The 17,066-nt window shown below is 41.2% G+C and overlaps 1 protein-coding gene across 1 annotated transcript in view; it reads right to left on the reverse strand.

Annotated features, from left to right (window-relative positions):
• Window positions 1-17,066, reverse strand: part of LOC105469623 (phosphofurin acidic cluster sorting protein 1) — a 173,699-nt gene that overhangs the window by 38,340 nt on the left and 118,293 nt on the right. The window contains exon 2 of the mRNA XM_011720925.3: window positions 15,485-15,572. Within this exon, the coding sequence (XP_011719227.1) occupies window positions 15,485-15,572 (88 nt within the window). The remainder of the gene's footprint in view (window positions 1-15,484; window positions 15,573-17,066) is intronic.

Raw genomic sequence — 17,066 nt, forward strand, 5'->3', positions numbered from 1 at the left:
GCGGGCGCCTGTAGTCCCAGCTACTCGGGAGGCTGAGACAGGAGAATGGCGTGAACCCGGGAGGCGGAGCTTGCGGTGAGCCAAGATCACGCCACTGCACTCCAGCCTGGGGGTCAGAGCAAGACTCCCGTCTCAAAAATAATAATAATAATAAGCCAAGATCATATCATTGCACTCCAGCCTGGGCAACAGAGCGAGACCCTGTCTCAAAAAACAACAACAAAAATAAAATAACAGCAGAAGCACAGTCAGCCCACACACAGGTCAGGGCCTCAGGACTCCTGGAAGCTCGAGCGCTACAGTGGCAACTGAAGACTGAATGCATCAAATAAACTATAAAAAGCAAAACTGACAGCCACTCTCTCCCACAAGACTTTCCACACATTTATGAGATTCATGCCACAACTGGAAATTTGAGCACTGATTTCGTGATATTAAGGTTTTTGTTTTGTTATTTTAGAGTCTTGCTCTGTTGAGTAGGCTGGAGTACAGGGGCGTGATCTCGGCTCACTGCAGTCTCCGCCTCCCAGGTTCAAGTGACTCTCTTGCCTCAGCCTCCCAAGTAGCTGGGATTACAGGTGCATGCCATCACGCCCGGCTAATTTTTGTAGTTTTAGTACAGACGAGGTTTTATAATGTTGGCCAGGCTGGCCTTGAACTCCTGATCTCAAGTTATCCACTTGTCTTGGCCTCCCAAAGTGCTGGGATTATAGGCGTGAGCCACCGTGTCTGGCCAAGGTGTGATAATGGTATTGTGGTTTTGTTTAAAAATACTGCCTACATTTTTAAATTACATATTGGAATATTTGTGGGTGAAATGTTATGATGTATGGATTACCTCAAAATAACACTGGTGAAGGGAAACAGATGGGGACACAGATGAAACAAGACTGGCGATGAGTTGATAACCATTACAGCTTGGAAAGGGGATCGAGGGAATTGTAAACTACTCTGTCTACTTTTGCATGTTTGAATTTTTTCCAAAATAAAAGTTGAAAAAAGTAATCAGTGCTTAGGGTTCTTTTCAGATTTCTCGGCTCAGAGCATATATTCATAGAATATGAAGGCCTTAGGGCCTGGTCCTGGCTCTTCCCTCTGCCTGGAAGGCTCTTCTTCCAGATACCTGAACGGCCCTCACCTCCTTCAAAGTCTTTAGGTAAAAGTCATCTTCTCAACCAGGTCTACCGTGACCACCGTAGGGAATCTGTTAACTTCCTCCACCCCAGCCCTCTCCATCCCCTTTATCTTATTTATTGTCACTATCAGACATCACCTTCCAATAGCAGTAGCCTCATTATACGATCATATTAACTATCACCACCCAAGTATGTGCTCTAAATACCTGTAAAACTTTCTATCCCAAATTCACTATCTGAATTTCAAACTCGCTAGAAGGAATCTGCGTGTGCAGGTAGCAGGATGCAGAGTGCAGTGTATTACGGGATCACAGCCAGGTCTGGCCCTTTCAAGCACGGTGCGCTACTGTCCTTGTCTTTCCTACCCTTCCTCAAGGGTTTAGCTTTCATGGGTTCCAGTATTTGCTTCTTCCAGGTGCCTGGGGCACTACCAACCAGGGTCCAATTTCAAAATTATTTTTAATATACTTTTGTATCATTTGTTTATCTATATAACAGTATATCTTCATTTGCAGTATAGAAGCAAAACCATTTATATCTAAATATTAAAGTAACATTATAGCACATTAAAATATTTATTAATATTAATATATTTTAAAAATTAGGTTACAGGTGTTTTATTACTATTATTCTGAGACGGAGTCTCACTATGTTGCACAGGCTATAGTACAGTGGCACAATCTTGACTTACTGTAACCTCCGCCTCCCAGGCTCAAGTGATTCTCCTGCCTCAGCCTCCCAAGTGGCTGGCACTACAGGAGTGCGCCACAACGCCCAGCTAATTTTCGTATTTTTAGTAGAGATGGGGTTTCACCATGTTGCCCAGGCTCATCTTGAACTGCTGACCTCAGGTGATCCACCTGCCTTGGCCTTCCAAGTGCTGGGATTTACAGGCACGAACCACTGCGACTAGCCAGGTTACTGGTGTTTTAAATGCTTTTTATTTAAACCAAAAATTATTTTCATATAGATGTTTAACAGTATTGTTGCTGGGTGTGGTGGCTCACATCTATAATCCCAGCACTTAAGGAGGCAGAAGTGGAAGGATAGTTTGAGCCCAGGAGTACAAGGGCTGCCTGGGCAACATAGTGAGATCCCCTTCTCGAAAAAAAAAAATTAAGAGTATTATAGTGATATTTGAGGAAACTGGTTGGGGTTTCTTGGATGTCTGAAGAATAACTGTTATTTTTCATTTATTCTTTATTTCAATTTTTTAATTAATAATTTTTATGGGTATATAGTAGGTATATTTATGAAGTACATAAGACATTTTGATCAGGCATACGACATGTAATAATCACATCAGGTTATATGGGGTCCATCACCTCAAGCATTTATCATTTATTTATGTTACAAATATTCCAATTATACTTTCAGTTTTAAATGTACTATAAATTAACATTGACTGTAATTGCCCTGTTGCACTATAAAATATCACAGATATTTAAAACACTTTAAAAAAATTTTATAATTAAAAAATTTTTTTGGCTGGGCGTGGTGGCTCATGCCTGTAATCCCAGCACTTTGGGAGGCCGAGGCGGGTGGACCACCTGAGGTCAGGCGTTCAAGACCAGCCTGGGCAACATGGTGAAATCCCGTCTCTAACTAAAAATACAAAAATTAGCTGGGCATGGTTGTGCGCGCCTGTAATCCCAGCTACTTGGGAGGCTGAGGCAGAAGAATAACTTGAACCTGGGAGGTGCAGGTTGCAGTGAGCTGAGATTGTGCCATTGCATTGCAGCCTAGGCGACAAGAGCGAAACTCCGTCTCAAAAAAAAAAAAAAAAAGTTTTTAAAAAATAGAGATGGGGCCAGGCGTGATGGCTCATGCCTGTAATCCCAGCACTTTGGGAGGCCAAGGTGGGCGGATCAGGTGGTCAGGAGATCGAAACCATCTTGGCTAACAATGTAAAACCCTGTCTCTACTAAAAATACAAAAAATTAGCCAGGCGTGGTGGTGGGCGCCTGTAGTCCTAGCTACGCAGGAGGCTGAGGCAGGAGAATGGTGTGAACCCGGTAGGCGGGGCTTGCAGTGAGCCAAGATCATGCCACTGCACTCCAGCCTGGGCAACAGAGCGAGACTCTGTCTCCAAAAAAAAAAAAAAAAAAAAAAGAGATGGGGTTTTCACTACAGTGCTCAGGCTGCTCTCAAACTACTGGACTCAAGGGATCTTCCCACCTCAGCCTTCCAAAGTGCTAGGGTTACAGGCGTGAGCCACCATGCTTGGCCAAATACCGGATCTTATTCATTCTATGTTTTTGTATCCATTAACTATCGTCACAGCCCCACTGCCCATACAAACCTGTGGTAACCATCATTAGACTATCTCCATGACTTCAATTTTTAACTCCCAGAAGTAAGTGAGAGCATTCAAAGTATGTCTTTCTGTGCCTGGCTTATTTAACATAATATCCTCCAGTTCCATCCATGTTATTGCAAATGACAGGACCTCCTTCTTTTTTATGGCTGCATAGTACTCCATTATGTGTATGTACCATTTTCTTCATCAATTTATCTGTTGATGGACACTTAGGTGCTTCCAAATCTTGGCTATTGTGAATAGTGCTACATGGGACTATTTTGGTTTTTTGAGGAACCTCCATACTGTTTTCCATATTCACTGTATTAATTTACATTCCTACCAACAGTGTATGAGGGTTCCCTTTTCTCTACAACCTCACCAGCATTCACTATTGCCTGTCTTTTGGATAAAAGCCATTTAAACCAGGGTGAGATGATATCTCATTGTAGTTTTGATTAGCATTTCTCTGATAATCAATGATGTTGCACACCCTTTCATATGCCTGTTCATCATTTGTAGGTCTTCTTTTGAGAGATGTCTATTCAGATCATTTGCCTATTTCTTAATAGGATTATTAGATATTTTCCTGAGTTGTTTGAGCTCCTTATATATTCTGGTTATTAATCCCTTGTCAGATGGACAAGGGATCCCTTGTCGGCCTCTCAAAGTGCTGGGATTACAAGCATGAGCCACTGTGCCTGGCCCAGAAGCTTTTTAACTTGATGTGATCCCATATGTCCATTTTTGCTTTGGTTGCCAGTGCTGGGTATTACACAAGAAATCTCTGCCCAGATCAATTTCCTAGAGAGTTCCCCCAATGTTTTCTTTTATTTTTATTATTTTAATGGCCAAAGCAGTTGGAAAAATGTTTTCTTTTAGTAGTGTCATAGTTTCAGGTATTAGATTTAAGCATCCAGTCAATTTTTATCTGATTTTTGTATATAGTGAGAGATAAGAGTCTAGTTTCATCCCTCTGCATGTGGATATCCAGTTTTTCCAGCATCATGTATTGAGGAGATTGTCCTTTCCCCAATATATGCTCTTGGCACCTTTGTTGAAAATTAGTTCACTGTAGATGTATGGATTTATTGCCAGATTCTCTATTCTCTTCTATTGGTGTAGGTGTTTGTTTTTATGCCAGTACCAGGCTGTTTTGGTTACTATAGTACTGTAGTATAATTTGAAGTCAGATAATGTGATTTCTCTAGGTTTCTTCTTTGTGCTCAGGATGGCTTTGGCTATTCTGGGTCTTCTGTGGTTCCATATACATTTTAGGATTGTTTTTTCTATTTCTGTGAAGAATGTCATTGGTATTTTGATAGGGATTGCACTGAATCTGTAGATTGTTTTGGGTGGTATGGACATTTTAACAATATTGATTCTTCCAATCCATGAATATGGAATATCTTTCCGCTTTTTGTGTCCTTTTAAATTTCTTGCATCAATGTTTTACAGTTTTTAATATAGACATCTTTCACTTCTTTGGTTAAGTTTATTCCTAGGTATCCTATTTTACTTGTAGCTCTTGTAAATGGGATTACTTTCTTGATTTTTCAGATTGTTCACTGTTGACATATAGAAATACTACTGATTTCTGTATGTTGATTTCGTATCCTGCAACTTCACTGATTTTGTTTATCAGTTCTACTAGTTATTTTGTGAAGTGTAGGTTTTTCCACATATAAGAGCATATCATCTGCAAACAAGGATAATTTGACTTCTTCCTTTCCAATCTGGATGCCTTTATTTCTTTCACTTGCCTGACTGCTCTAGTTAGGACTTCTAGTTATTATACTGAATAACAGTGGTGAAAGTGGGGATCCTTGTCTTGTTCCAGATCTTAAAGGAAAGGCTTTCAGTTTTTTTCTCCCTTCAGTCTGATACAAGCTATGGGTCTGTCACATACAGTTTTTATTGTGTTGAGGTATGTTTCTTTCATATCCATTTTTTGAGGATTTTTATCATGAAGGCTTGTTGAATTTTATCAAATGCTTTTTCAGAAAAAAAATATATACATATATATGTGTGTATATATACATTCCCCCCACCAGAGATGAGGTTTTGCCATGTTGCCCAGGCTGGTCTCAAACTCTTGGCCTCAAGCGATCTATCTACCTTGGCCTCTCAAAGTGCTGGGATTACAGGCGGGAGCCACAATGCCCAGCCATTCAGCATCAATTGAGATTATCACATGGGTTTTGTGCTTCATTCTGTTGATATGATGTATCACATTAATTGATTTGTGTATGCTGAACCATCCTTGAGCATCCGCGGGATCTCAGTTGGTCATGATGAATGATGTTTTTAATGTGTTGCTGAACTCTGTTTGCTAGTATTTTCTTGACGATTTCTGCATCAATGTTAATCAGAGATACTGCCCTGTCACTTTCTTTGGTTTTGGTATCAGGCGAATACTGGTCTCACAGATTGAGTCTGGAAGTATTCTCTATGTTTTGGAATAGTTCTTCTTAAATGTTTGGTAACATTCAGTAGTGAAGCTAACAAGGCCTGGGCTTTTCTTTGCTGGGAGACTATGTTGATGGCATCTAGCTATTTTTTTTGTTGTTGTTACTGGTCTATTCAGGTTTTGAATTTTTTCATGGTTCAATCTTGGTAGGCTGTATCTTCCCTGGAATTTATCCATTTCTTCTAGGTTTTCCAGTTTATTGGTATACAGCTGCTCATAGCAGCCACTAATGATCCTTTGAATTTCTGCAATGTCAGTCACCTCTTTTTTCATCTCTGATTTATTTGTGTCTTCTCTTTTTCTTAGTTGGTCTGGCTAAAGGTTTGTCTATTTTGTCTTCTCAAAAAACAACTCTTTGGCCGGGTATGATGGCTCATGCCTGTAATCCCAGCACTGAAGGCCAAGGCAAGCGGATCACCTGAGTTTGGGAGTTTGAGACCAGCCTGGCAAATAAGGTGAAACCTCGTCTCTACTAAAAATACAAAAATTAGCCGTCATGGTGGTGCACACCTGTAATCCCAACTACTTGGGAGGCTGAGGCAGGAGAATCACTTGAACCTGGGAGGCAGAGGTTGCAATGAGCTGACATTGCACCACTGTACTCCAGCATGGGTGACAGAGCAAGACTCCATCTCAAAAACAAAACAAAACAAAACACACACAAAAATCCAAAAGTTGTTTTGTTGATTTTTTTTTCAAATTTATTTATTTCTGCTATGATGTTCATTATTTCTTTTCTTCTACTAATTTGGGGTTTGGTTTGCTCTTGCTTTTCTAGTTCTTTAAGAAGCATCATTAGGTTATTTGAAGTTTTTCTTCTTTTTTGATGTAGGCACTTAGCTATGAACTTCCCCCTTGGTACTGCTTTTGATGTATCCCATAGGTTTTGATATGTTATGTTTCCATTATCATTTGTTTCAAGAAAATTTCAGTTTCCTTCTTAATTTATTAATTGACCCACTGGTCATTTAGGAGCATATGGTTTAATTCCATGTGTGTGTATTGCTTTCGAAATTCCTTGTTATTGATTTCTAGTTTTATTCCATTATGGTCAGGGAAGATGCTTGATATTATTTCAACTTTTTTTTTTTTTTGAGACAGAATCTCGCTCTGTTGCCCAGGCTGGAGTGCAGTGGCACAATCTCCGCCCACTGCAACCTCCACCTCCAGGATTCAAGCAATTCTCCTGCCTCAGCCTCCTGAGTAGCTGTGACTACAGGCACCTGCCACCACGCCCAGCTAATTTTTGTATTTTTAGGAGAGATGGGGTGTCACCATGTTGGCCAGGATGATCTTGATCTCTTGACCTCGTGATCCACCCACCTTGGCCTCCCAAAGTGCTGGGATTACAGGCGTGAGTCACCATGCCTGGCCTCAACTTTTTTTTTTTTTTAATGTTTTAAGACTTGTTTTGTGACCTAACATATGGCCTATCCTTGAGAATGATCCACGTGCTAAGGAAAAAAAAAGTGTATTCTGCAGCCATTGGAAGAAATGTTCTGTAAATATCTATTAGGTCCATTTGGTCTATAGTGCAGTTAAGTCTGATGTTTCTTAGTTTATTTTGTCTGGATAATCTGTCCAATGCTGAAAGTGGGCTGTTAAAGTCTCTAGCTATTGTTGTACTGGAGTCTAACACTCTCTTTAGCTCTAATAATATCTGATTTATATATCTGGGTGCTCCAGTGTTAGGTGCATATATATTTACAATTGTTATCCTCTTGCTGAGTTGACCCCTTTATCGTTATATAATGACCTTGTCAATTTTTACAATTTTTGTCTTGAAATCTATTTTGTCTGATGTAAGTATAGCTATGCCTACTCTTTTTTTTTTTTTGGTTTCCATTTGCATAGAGTATATTTTTCCAACCCTTTATTTTTAGTCTCTATGTGTCTTTACAGGTCAAGCGTGTTTCTTGTAGGCAACAGATGTTTGGGTCATGTTTTTGTTTTTGTTTTTCTGAGACAGCATCTCACTCTGTTGCCCATCTCACTCTGTTAGCCTTAACCTCCTGAGCTCAAGTGATCCTCCTACCTCAGACTCCTGAGTAGGTCTACCACTACACCCAGCTAATTTTTCAAATTCTTTGTAGACACAGGATTCCACTATGCTGCCCAAGCTGGTCTCAAACCCCTGGGCTCAAGCAATACTTTCGCCTCAGCCTCCCAAAGTGCTGGGATTATAGGCATGAGCCACTGTGCCTAGCTGGGTCCTGTTTTGTTTTGTTTTTTTGAGACAGAGTCTTGCACTGTTGCCTGGGCTGGAGTGCTGTGGTGCAATCTGGGTTCACTGCAACCTCCGCCTCCCAGATTCGAGCAATTCTCCTGCCTCAGCCTCCCGAGTAGCTGGGATTACAGGCGTGCACCACCACACCAAGCTAATTTTTTGTATTTTTAGTACAGATGGGGTTTCACCATGTTGGCCAGGCTGGTCTTGAAATGCTGACCTCGTGATTTGCCCACCTTAGCCTCCCAAAGTGCTGGGATTACAGGCATGAGCCACCATGCTCAGCTGGGTCTTGTTTTCTAATGCATTCAACTACTCCATGTCTTTTGATTGCAGAATTTTGTCCATTTATATTCAATGTTATTATTGATAAGTAAGGACTTACTATTGCCATTTTGTTATTTGTTTTCTGGTTGTTTTGTGGTCTTCCTTCCTTCTTTCCTTCTTGTCTTTCTTTTTGTGAAAGTGATTTTCTCGGATGGTATGTTTTAATTTCTTGCTTTTTATTTTTTTGCTTTTTGTGTATCTGTTACAGGGTTTTTTGATTTGCGGTTACCATGAGGCTTGCAAATAACATCTTACAACCCATCGTTAAAAACTGAATGGTAACTTAACTCTGATTGCAAAAACAAAAAATAAAGAAGCAAAGAGAAAACCAATAAAAACTCTACACTTCAACTTCATCCCACCTCCCTCTTTTTTTTTTTTTTTTTGGAGATAGAGTCTTGCTCTTTTGCCAAGGCTGGAGTGCAGTGGTGCCATCTTGGCTCACTGCAACCTCTGCCTCATGGGTTCAAGTGATTCTCCTGCCTCAGCCTCCTGAGTAGCTGGGATTACAGGCATGTGCCACCATGCCTGGCTAATGTTGTATTTTTTGTAGAGACAGGGCTGTACTATGTTGGCCAGGCTGGTCTCGAACTCCTGACCTAAGGTGACCCAGCTACCTCAGCCTCCCAAAGAGCTGGGATTATAGGCATGAACTGCACCTGGCCCATAGTTATTATTTTTGATAGGCTCATCTTTTAGTCTTCCTACTCAAAATATGAGTAATTTACACACCACAATTACAGTGTTGTAATATTCTGTATTTCTTATTTTTCCCATTTAAATAATAAAATATAGGCTTCTGCCATCCAACATATTTTCAGGAATGGATTAGATTTTAAGGACTGTGGCTGGATACGGTGGTTCACACCTGTAATCCCAGCGCTTTGGGAGGCCAAGGTGGGTGGATCACTTGAGGTCAGGAGTTTGAGACCAGCCTGACCAACATGGTGAAACCCCATGCCTACTAAAAATCCAAAAATTAGTGAGGTGTGGTGGTGCATGCCTGTAATCCCAGCAATCTGGGAGGCCGAGGCAGGTGAATCATTTGAACCCGGGAGGCGGAGGGTGCAGTGAGCTGAGATCGTGCCATTGCACTCCAGCCTGGGCAACAAGAGTGAAACTCCATCTCATAAAATAAAACAAAATTTTTAAGGAATGCCTACATATAATTTTCTCGTTTATTTTGTTTATTGTTTCTTTCCTTTTACTATAATAATTCTCAAATTTTTGGCCTCAGGACCTTTTTACACTCTTTTTTTTGAGACGTAGTCTCGCTCTGTTGCCCAGGCTGGAGTGCAGTGGCACGATCTCTGCTCACTGCAAGCTCCGCCTCCCGGGTTCACACCATTCTCCTGCCTCAGCCTCCCAAGTAGCTGGGACTACAGGCGCCCGCCACTATGCCCAGCTAATTTTTTGTATTTTTAGTAGAGACGGGGTTTCACCATGTTAGCCAGGATGGTCTCGATCTCCTGACCTCGTGATTTGCCCACCTCAGCCTCCTGAAGTGCTGGGATTACAGGCATGAGCCACTGTGCCTGGTCCTTTTTACACTCCTAGAAAGAATCCCAAAAAGCTTTTGTGTATGTAGATATATCTATTAATATTTTGTTTATGTAGGTTTATCTATCAATAGTCACCACATTATGAATTAAAACAGATATTTTAAAATATTTATTAATCCATTTAAAATTAACAATAAACCTATTATGTGTTTATATACAAAGTTTTAAAACGAAAAGTATGTTCCCGAAACAAAAATAATTTAGTGAGAAGACATAGTTTTTTTTAAAAATCATAGCTTTACTGGGATATAATTCAAATACCATACAATTCACCCATTTAAAGTGTACAATTCAATGGCTTTCAGTATGTTTAGAGCTGTGCAACCATCGCCACAGTCAGTGCCAGAACATTCTCATCATTCAACAAGGAAACCTCATATTCTTTAATTATCACCCTCCCCAGTCTGCCCATCTCCCACCCTAACCCCTGGCAACTACAATCTACTTTCTGACCCTAAGGATTTGCCTATTTCATATAAATGGAATCATACAATATGTGGCCTTTTGTGTCTTGCTTCTTTGACTTAGCATCATGTTTTCAAGGTTCATCCATCTGGAGCATGGATATACTTCATTCTTTTTTATTGCCAAGTAGTATTCCGGAGCTGTATGACTAGACCACATTTTATTTATCCATTGATCAGTTGATGGACTTGTATTGTTTCTACTTTTTAGCTTGTGAATAATTCTGTTAAGAACATTTGCATGTTAGATTTTTTGTGTTTTCATTTCTCTTGGGGACATACCTAGGAGTAGAATTGCTAAGTCATATATGGTTACTCTGATATGGTTACTCTGTCTTTAACCTTTTGAGAACCAGGCATGGTGGCACAAGCCTATAATCCCAGCACTGGGAGGTCGAGGCGGGAGGATTGCTTGAGGCCAGGAGTTTGAGACCAGCCTGGGCAACACAGCAAGACCTTGTCTCTAAAATAAAAACAAAAGCAAAACAAAACAACACAGTGGCTGCATTATTTTACATTCCCAACAGCAGTGTATGAGGGAGATGGCATAGTGTTACATTTCTGTAAATCTTTTTAATGAATGACTTAATAGAGAACAACTAGATTCTCATTCCTATTTTTGTACTCAATGTGTTGCAAAACTAGTTTGGTTGAGTATATGCAGAAAATCCAGACTCAATGTGATCTATAGCTGGAAGAAAGAGGAGCATTTTAACAGCCTTTCTAGACAACTGTGGAATTTTTTATTTATTTTTATTTTTTATTTTTAGAGACAAGGTCTGGTTCTGTTGCCCAGGGTGGAGTGCAGTGGTGTGAATATAACTCATGGTAAACTTGAACTCCTGGGCTTAGGCAATCCTCCTGCCTCAGCCTCCCAAATAGCTGGGACTGCAGGCATACACCACCATGCCCAGATAGTTTTTATTTTTGGTAAAGATGGGGTCTTGCTGTGTTGCCCAGGATGGTCTCGAACTCCTGGGCTTGAGCAATCCTCTCACCTTGGCCTCCCAAAGTGCTGGGATTACAGGTATAAGCCATCGTGACCAGCCAGTTGTGGACTATTTTCCTTTGATACTATACCATTAACTCTCTAAGTGGTAGTTTCTTAAAGATTAGTTGCAAAGTAAAAATTTTTTTTCCAAAGTAGAATTTTAAATAATATCAATAAGACTTTCATACTCTTATATGTTAAAATCCAATTAATAGAAAAAGAATGTTAATGAAAACACTAGGAAATCTGAAGTCTAATTTAATTAATAGTATCATACCAATGATAATTTCTTAGTTTTGATAAATGTACCATGTTTAAGAGAGATGTTAACATTGGGAGAAGCTGGATGGGTATACAGGAACTCTTCAGACTATCCCTGCATCTCTTGGGTATATTTAAAATTATTTTAAAATAGAAAGTTAAAAACCCAATCCACTGGTCTATTTTGTTCTTTGAAAGGATCTTTTATCCAGCATGATTTTGTAACCTTATGCATTAGTCATTTAGAAAATATTCAAATGTTATATATTATACAATATAAAAAACTCAAAATCTTTAATATCACTTCTGATTTCTTCAGAAAAGTCTTTAAGAACTGGGAAGCTTTTAAGCTTTCAGTGACAGAAACAAGTTTTCCAAAATTCTAATTTTCACTTAAAAGCTCCAATTTTGGCCAGATGTGGTAGCTCATGCCTGTAATCCCAGCACTTTGGGAGGCCAAGGTGGGCAGATTACCTGAGGTCACGGGTTCGAGATCAACCTGGGCAACATGGTTAAACCCCATCTCTACCAAAAATACACAAATTAGCTGGGCGTGGTGGTGGGCGCCTGTAGTCCCAGCTACTCGGGAGGCTGATGCAGGAGAATCGCTTGAACCCAGGAGATGGAGATTGCAGTGAGCCAAGATCACGCCACTGAACAGGGCAAGACTCTGTCTCAAAAAAAAAAAAAAAAAAAAAAAGGAATTTTATTTATCATTGGCAACCAAAACTAAGTTGTTTTCCTTGAATTGATAGGGTAACTCTGTTCATTTTTAAGAAAACACTTTCCAAACACCTGAGTCTAAATAACCTGTTTGTCTATAAGTCCCTCTTTGAAGTAAAAATGGTGTTCATGAAAAAAAGCAGCTACTGTAGTTCACAACTCAGTAGCTCTACCTCACCCAGGCACTAGTCTTAGAGACAGACATCGTACTTTGCTGCGAGGCAGAAGTGCTCAGTGTATACTTCCCATCTCATCACATGCAGTATGAGAAAGATGCAGACTCAAGGTTGAGATGTAATAAATGAACAAGTTTTACTGCTTTCTTGAGAACATTCTTAAGCAAAACTGGCTTTCTCTCCCTTTTTTTGAGTCGGAGTCTCGCTCTGTCGCCCAGGCCGGAGTGCACTGGCACAAACAGCTCATTCCAGCCAGCTCCTAGGCTCAAGTGACCCTCCTGCCCTGGCCTCTCAAGTAGCTGGGACCACAGGGGTGCGCCACTGTGCCTAGCCCTTTTATCTTCTTATTTCACTCATGAGATGGTAAACAACACAATGACTCCTGGGACATTGGGTGCATTTGTGCTGAGGCACCAGCAGCTTTATCCACTGTTGCTTTTGTACTTTCAGTGCAAAAGTCAACACGCTGAAAAAGGCAAATAATGCCACAGTATTATCATGAAAATAGTTGTAGCCTCCTGTACCCCCTGAAAGTGTTTTAGAGACTTCAGAGTCTGCAGATCTCCTTTGGGGAATCACTGCTCAGTGCTTCTTAATGGCAGGGATTTTTGTCTGTTTTGATCACTGCTGTATCCCCTGTGCCTAGAACAATGTTTGGCACATAATGGATGCTCAATAAGTATTTATTATATGAATGCATACATAAGTGACTGAATAAATGAATGTGGTGACATCTGTAATTACTTTCAGCCACTTGGAAGGAGAACAATTTAAAAATTCAAAATATTTGTAGTTTTGGTATAATTTAGAATTATAGAATGCTAAATATTTAATCAGGAAATAAATTATTTCTTTGGCAAAAGCATTTAGCTGCAGGGATGGCAAACTCAGTAGGGAACTTTCAAAACCACCCCAATGGTGTCGGCACAGAACAGCAACATTCTTTAGCAAAGGAAGCAATTCCTGAAAATGGGAACACTGCCTGTGACCTAGAAATGGGGACCAAAATCAGGAGAGGAGGACAAGACACTAACAGTTCACATCGCTGTCCCACAGTCGCTTTCCCAACAAACAGTGTCTGGGAACACTTCATAGATTTGGAAGGAATTATTCATAAAATGAACAGGGAATTAGAATATAAGGTGGGACACACAGGGATTCATGAGTAATTAAAACATTTTAAGTTTTTGTTGTTGTTGTTTTGAGATGGAGTCTCACTCTGTCACCCACGCTGGAGTGTAGTGGCACAATCTCAGCTCACTGCAACCTCTCCCTCAAAGGCTCAAGCAATTCTCCTGCTCCAGCCTCCTGAGTAGCTGGGACTAGAGGCATGCCTGGCTAATTTTTGTATTTTTAGTAGAGACGGGGTTTCACCATGTTGGCCAGGCTGGTCTCGAACTCCTGACCTTGGGTGGTCCACCACCTTAGCTTCCCAAAGTGCTGGGATTACAGGCGTGAGCCACCACGCCCGGCCCAACATTTTAAGTTTTGAAGACTAAATTATGTATTTGGGACTAATGTATTTATCCCAGAAAGAGGCCCAGGCACCTCAATGTATGATTCACACACTGAGAGTGATATAGAAGTGGATTTTAATGAAGGTGATATAGTACAATAAATTGCAGCATAGTAGGTGAACTAGCTAATAAAATATTCTGGTTAGTAGGGAGTTATCACAGTTTGCTATTTTTCAACGAATAAGAATTCAGTAAATACACCATCCTTAAGCTGAAGACTCCAGTCATTATTTAGTGACTCCAGAGGCACTGCAGAATCTCTCTCTACTCCAGGGAGTCATGAGCAGAAAGGATTAATCAGTTAAGGGAGGTCTGGTAATGAGATTTAATGAGCACACAAATTACCCACTCTTTAGTTTCTGGTCCCAGTTCTGCCGTTTGGTAATTAGCTGGCAACAGGTAAATTCCTGAGCCCTTCTATAATTCAGCTTTTCCCTTCTCCTTTCCTTAAATTCAGGAATACTTAAGAACACAAATGTTTGTGAAATGTTGTGGGTCCCTTGAAAATACTAAATGTAAGGAGTTATAGGTGGGATTTATATAGAAGATAAAATATCCCAGTAAACTTTAAATTGCCCAGTCTGAAATAACAATCTATAAGTTTCTTCCACGCTATAGAAAACCTCCAAAGTGCAGGTTGGGCACAGTGGCTCACGCCTGTAATCCCAGCACGTTGGGAGGCCGAGGTAGGCGAATCACGAGGTCGGGAGATCGAGACCATCCTGGCTAACACGGTGAAACCCTGTATCTACTAAAAATATAAAAATTTAGCCAGGCATGGTGGCAGGTGCCTGTAATCCCAGCTACTTGGGAGGCTGAGAGGCAGGAGAACAGCATGAACCCGGGAGGCAGAGCTTGCAGTGAGCCGAGATCGCTCCACTGCACTCAGCCTGGGTGACAGACAGGGCAAGACTCCATCTCAAAAAAAAAAAAAAAAGAAAACCTCTGAAGTGCTTCCCACACCCGTGCATCTACCTGGATCTAGCAATCCTGGGACTAAGACTGAAACCAATGCTAGCCAGCCTAGTAATTTCTGAGTAGTTTATAATAAACAGTTTAGGATCTATATCACTTGATCCTCATAGTATGTGTAGGAAAAACCATTTCTGTTCTTCAGACAAAGAAAGGTTTGAAGAAACTGAGTGCCTTAACCAAGAGGCAGAGCTGGGCTCAGAAGGTCCCGTGAGCTCTGTCATCTTTCCACTGTGTACCTTGCTGTGCTGAGAGGAGGAAGCCAGAGGTGGTCCCAGTGGTGTTTCTGAAGCCCCAGCAGTGGGCAAATGGTTATCCAGCTTCCCTGGGCCCTGAACCAACAGTCCTGCCCTACTCACCTGCAGCTTCACAGCAATGACCACTGAGTTAAGATCTTTGTCCATTTCTTTTAGCATGACGAGTTTCTTCAGAGTCAAGCTGAATAGCCTAGAAAAACAGGGAAGGAAGATACTGTCATATGCAGGGAACTTATGAGAAAAGTGATGAACAACTGGTTAGGCAACCTGCCTTACCTGAAGTAAGAATGTGAGAACGCTGTCCTCAGTCCCAGGGGTCCCCTGTCTCAGTGAAAGATTATCCCCTCTTACTTAATGTTTATATTTTTAAGAGATAGGTCTCACTATGTTGCCTAGACTGGATCCTTGGGCCCAAAGATCCTCCCCATCTTGGCCTCCTGAGTAGCAGGACCACAGGCACATGCCACCATGCCCAGCTTCTAAAAGTAAGTGTCAAAAGGTACATTATTGTGTGAACTTCCATGGATGTCATTTATCTCAAGCCAAAGGCAACACATTTTCCATGCCTAGTATGTTGGAGCCATTTCTGAGGGGGAAGAGGAGACCAAGGGAGGAGAATCACACAGTTCCTCTTCTACTTTCCACCTGATCACACCTGACAGATGTACAGATATAAATCTTTAGCAAGAGAAGATAATCCACACAAACAAAACATACACCATTTGGCAGGAAATGGTTAAATGGTCACAAATTCTATTTCAGCTGCATTTTGCTCCAAATATGCAGAACATCTTCAGTGCCACAAATCAAGAAATTCCCTGCAACTCAAAAGTGACAGGATTGTCCCTCACTGTGGAGTCTCAGTAACTCTGCTCTGACTTGACCTTGGCCTTACCACAGCAGGGCCACCCTGGACTTCCAGCAGGAGTAGGAGGGAGACTCTGGACGCTGCCTTTCTGTGGCTGCCCAGGTGGTCAAAGTCTTCAAACATTCTTCTCCTGGGAGAGGTTCTGGGGAACGGGACACATGAGGGATGTTGCTGACTAGAGTCATGACAAGTCCAGAGAATCCGACTGGATTTCATGCCTCTTTTTTCCTCCGTGCTGAGGCCCTCTAGGCCCTGCTCAGGCCCCTGTCTTGCGTCTCCACTGCCCTCCCTCTGCTCCAGCCACACTAACTTTCCTTTGGCTCCTTGGCAGTGCCACCCTCTCACCTCGGGGCCTTTGGAGGTTGCCGTTCCTTCTGTTGGCACCAGCCTGCCAGCTAACGCCTCTTCAGCCTTGGGTTATGCATTTTTGCCAGGAGAACTTCCCCCAATGCCTTGCAAAGTCTGTGATGTATCCCCAGCACAACTCCTATCCTGCCACTGGAGTGTAACTTCCGGTGGGCAGGCAGCAGGCTTGCCCCTCCACCACTCTCCCCCCAGCATCTGCCCAAATGCTGGGCACAGTACAGTTGCTCGGCAAATATTTGTCACATTAAGTTTCCTAAAATGGTTTCTAGTTAAAATCAGATTAACAAAAGGATGTGAAGAAATTAATATAATTCATGTTTTTTTTTTTTTAAAGGAGGACAAATCCAGGTCAACAGAACTAAATTCTGGTTTTGAATTAACCTCACCCAAGTAGTTTCTTTTTTTTCTTTCTTTCTTTTTTTATTTTTGAGACAGAGTCTCTCTCTGTCG

The sequence above is a fragment of the Macaca nemestrina genome, chromosome 12 (assembly GCF_043159975.1).
Source record: "Macaca nemestrina isolate mMacNem1 chromosome 12, mMacNem.hap1, whole genome shotgun sequence".
In the NCBI taxonomy this organism is placed as follows: domain Eukaryota; kingdom Metazoa; phylum Chordata; class Mammalia; order Primates; family Cercopithecidae; genus Macaca; species Macaca nemestrina.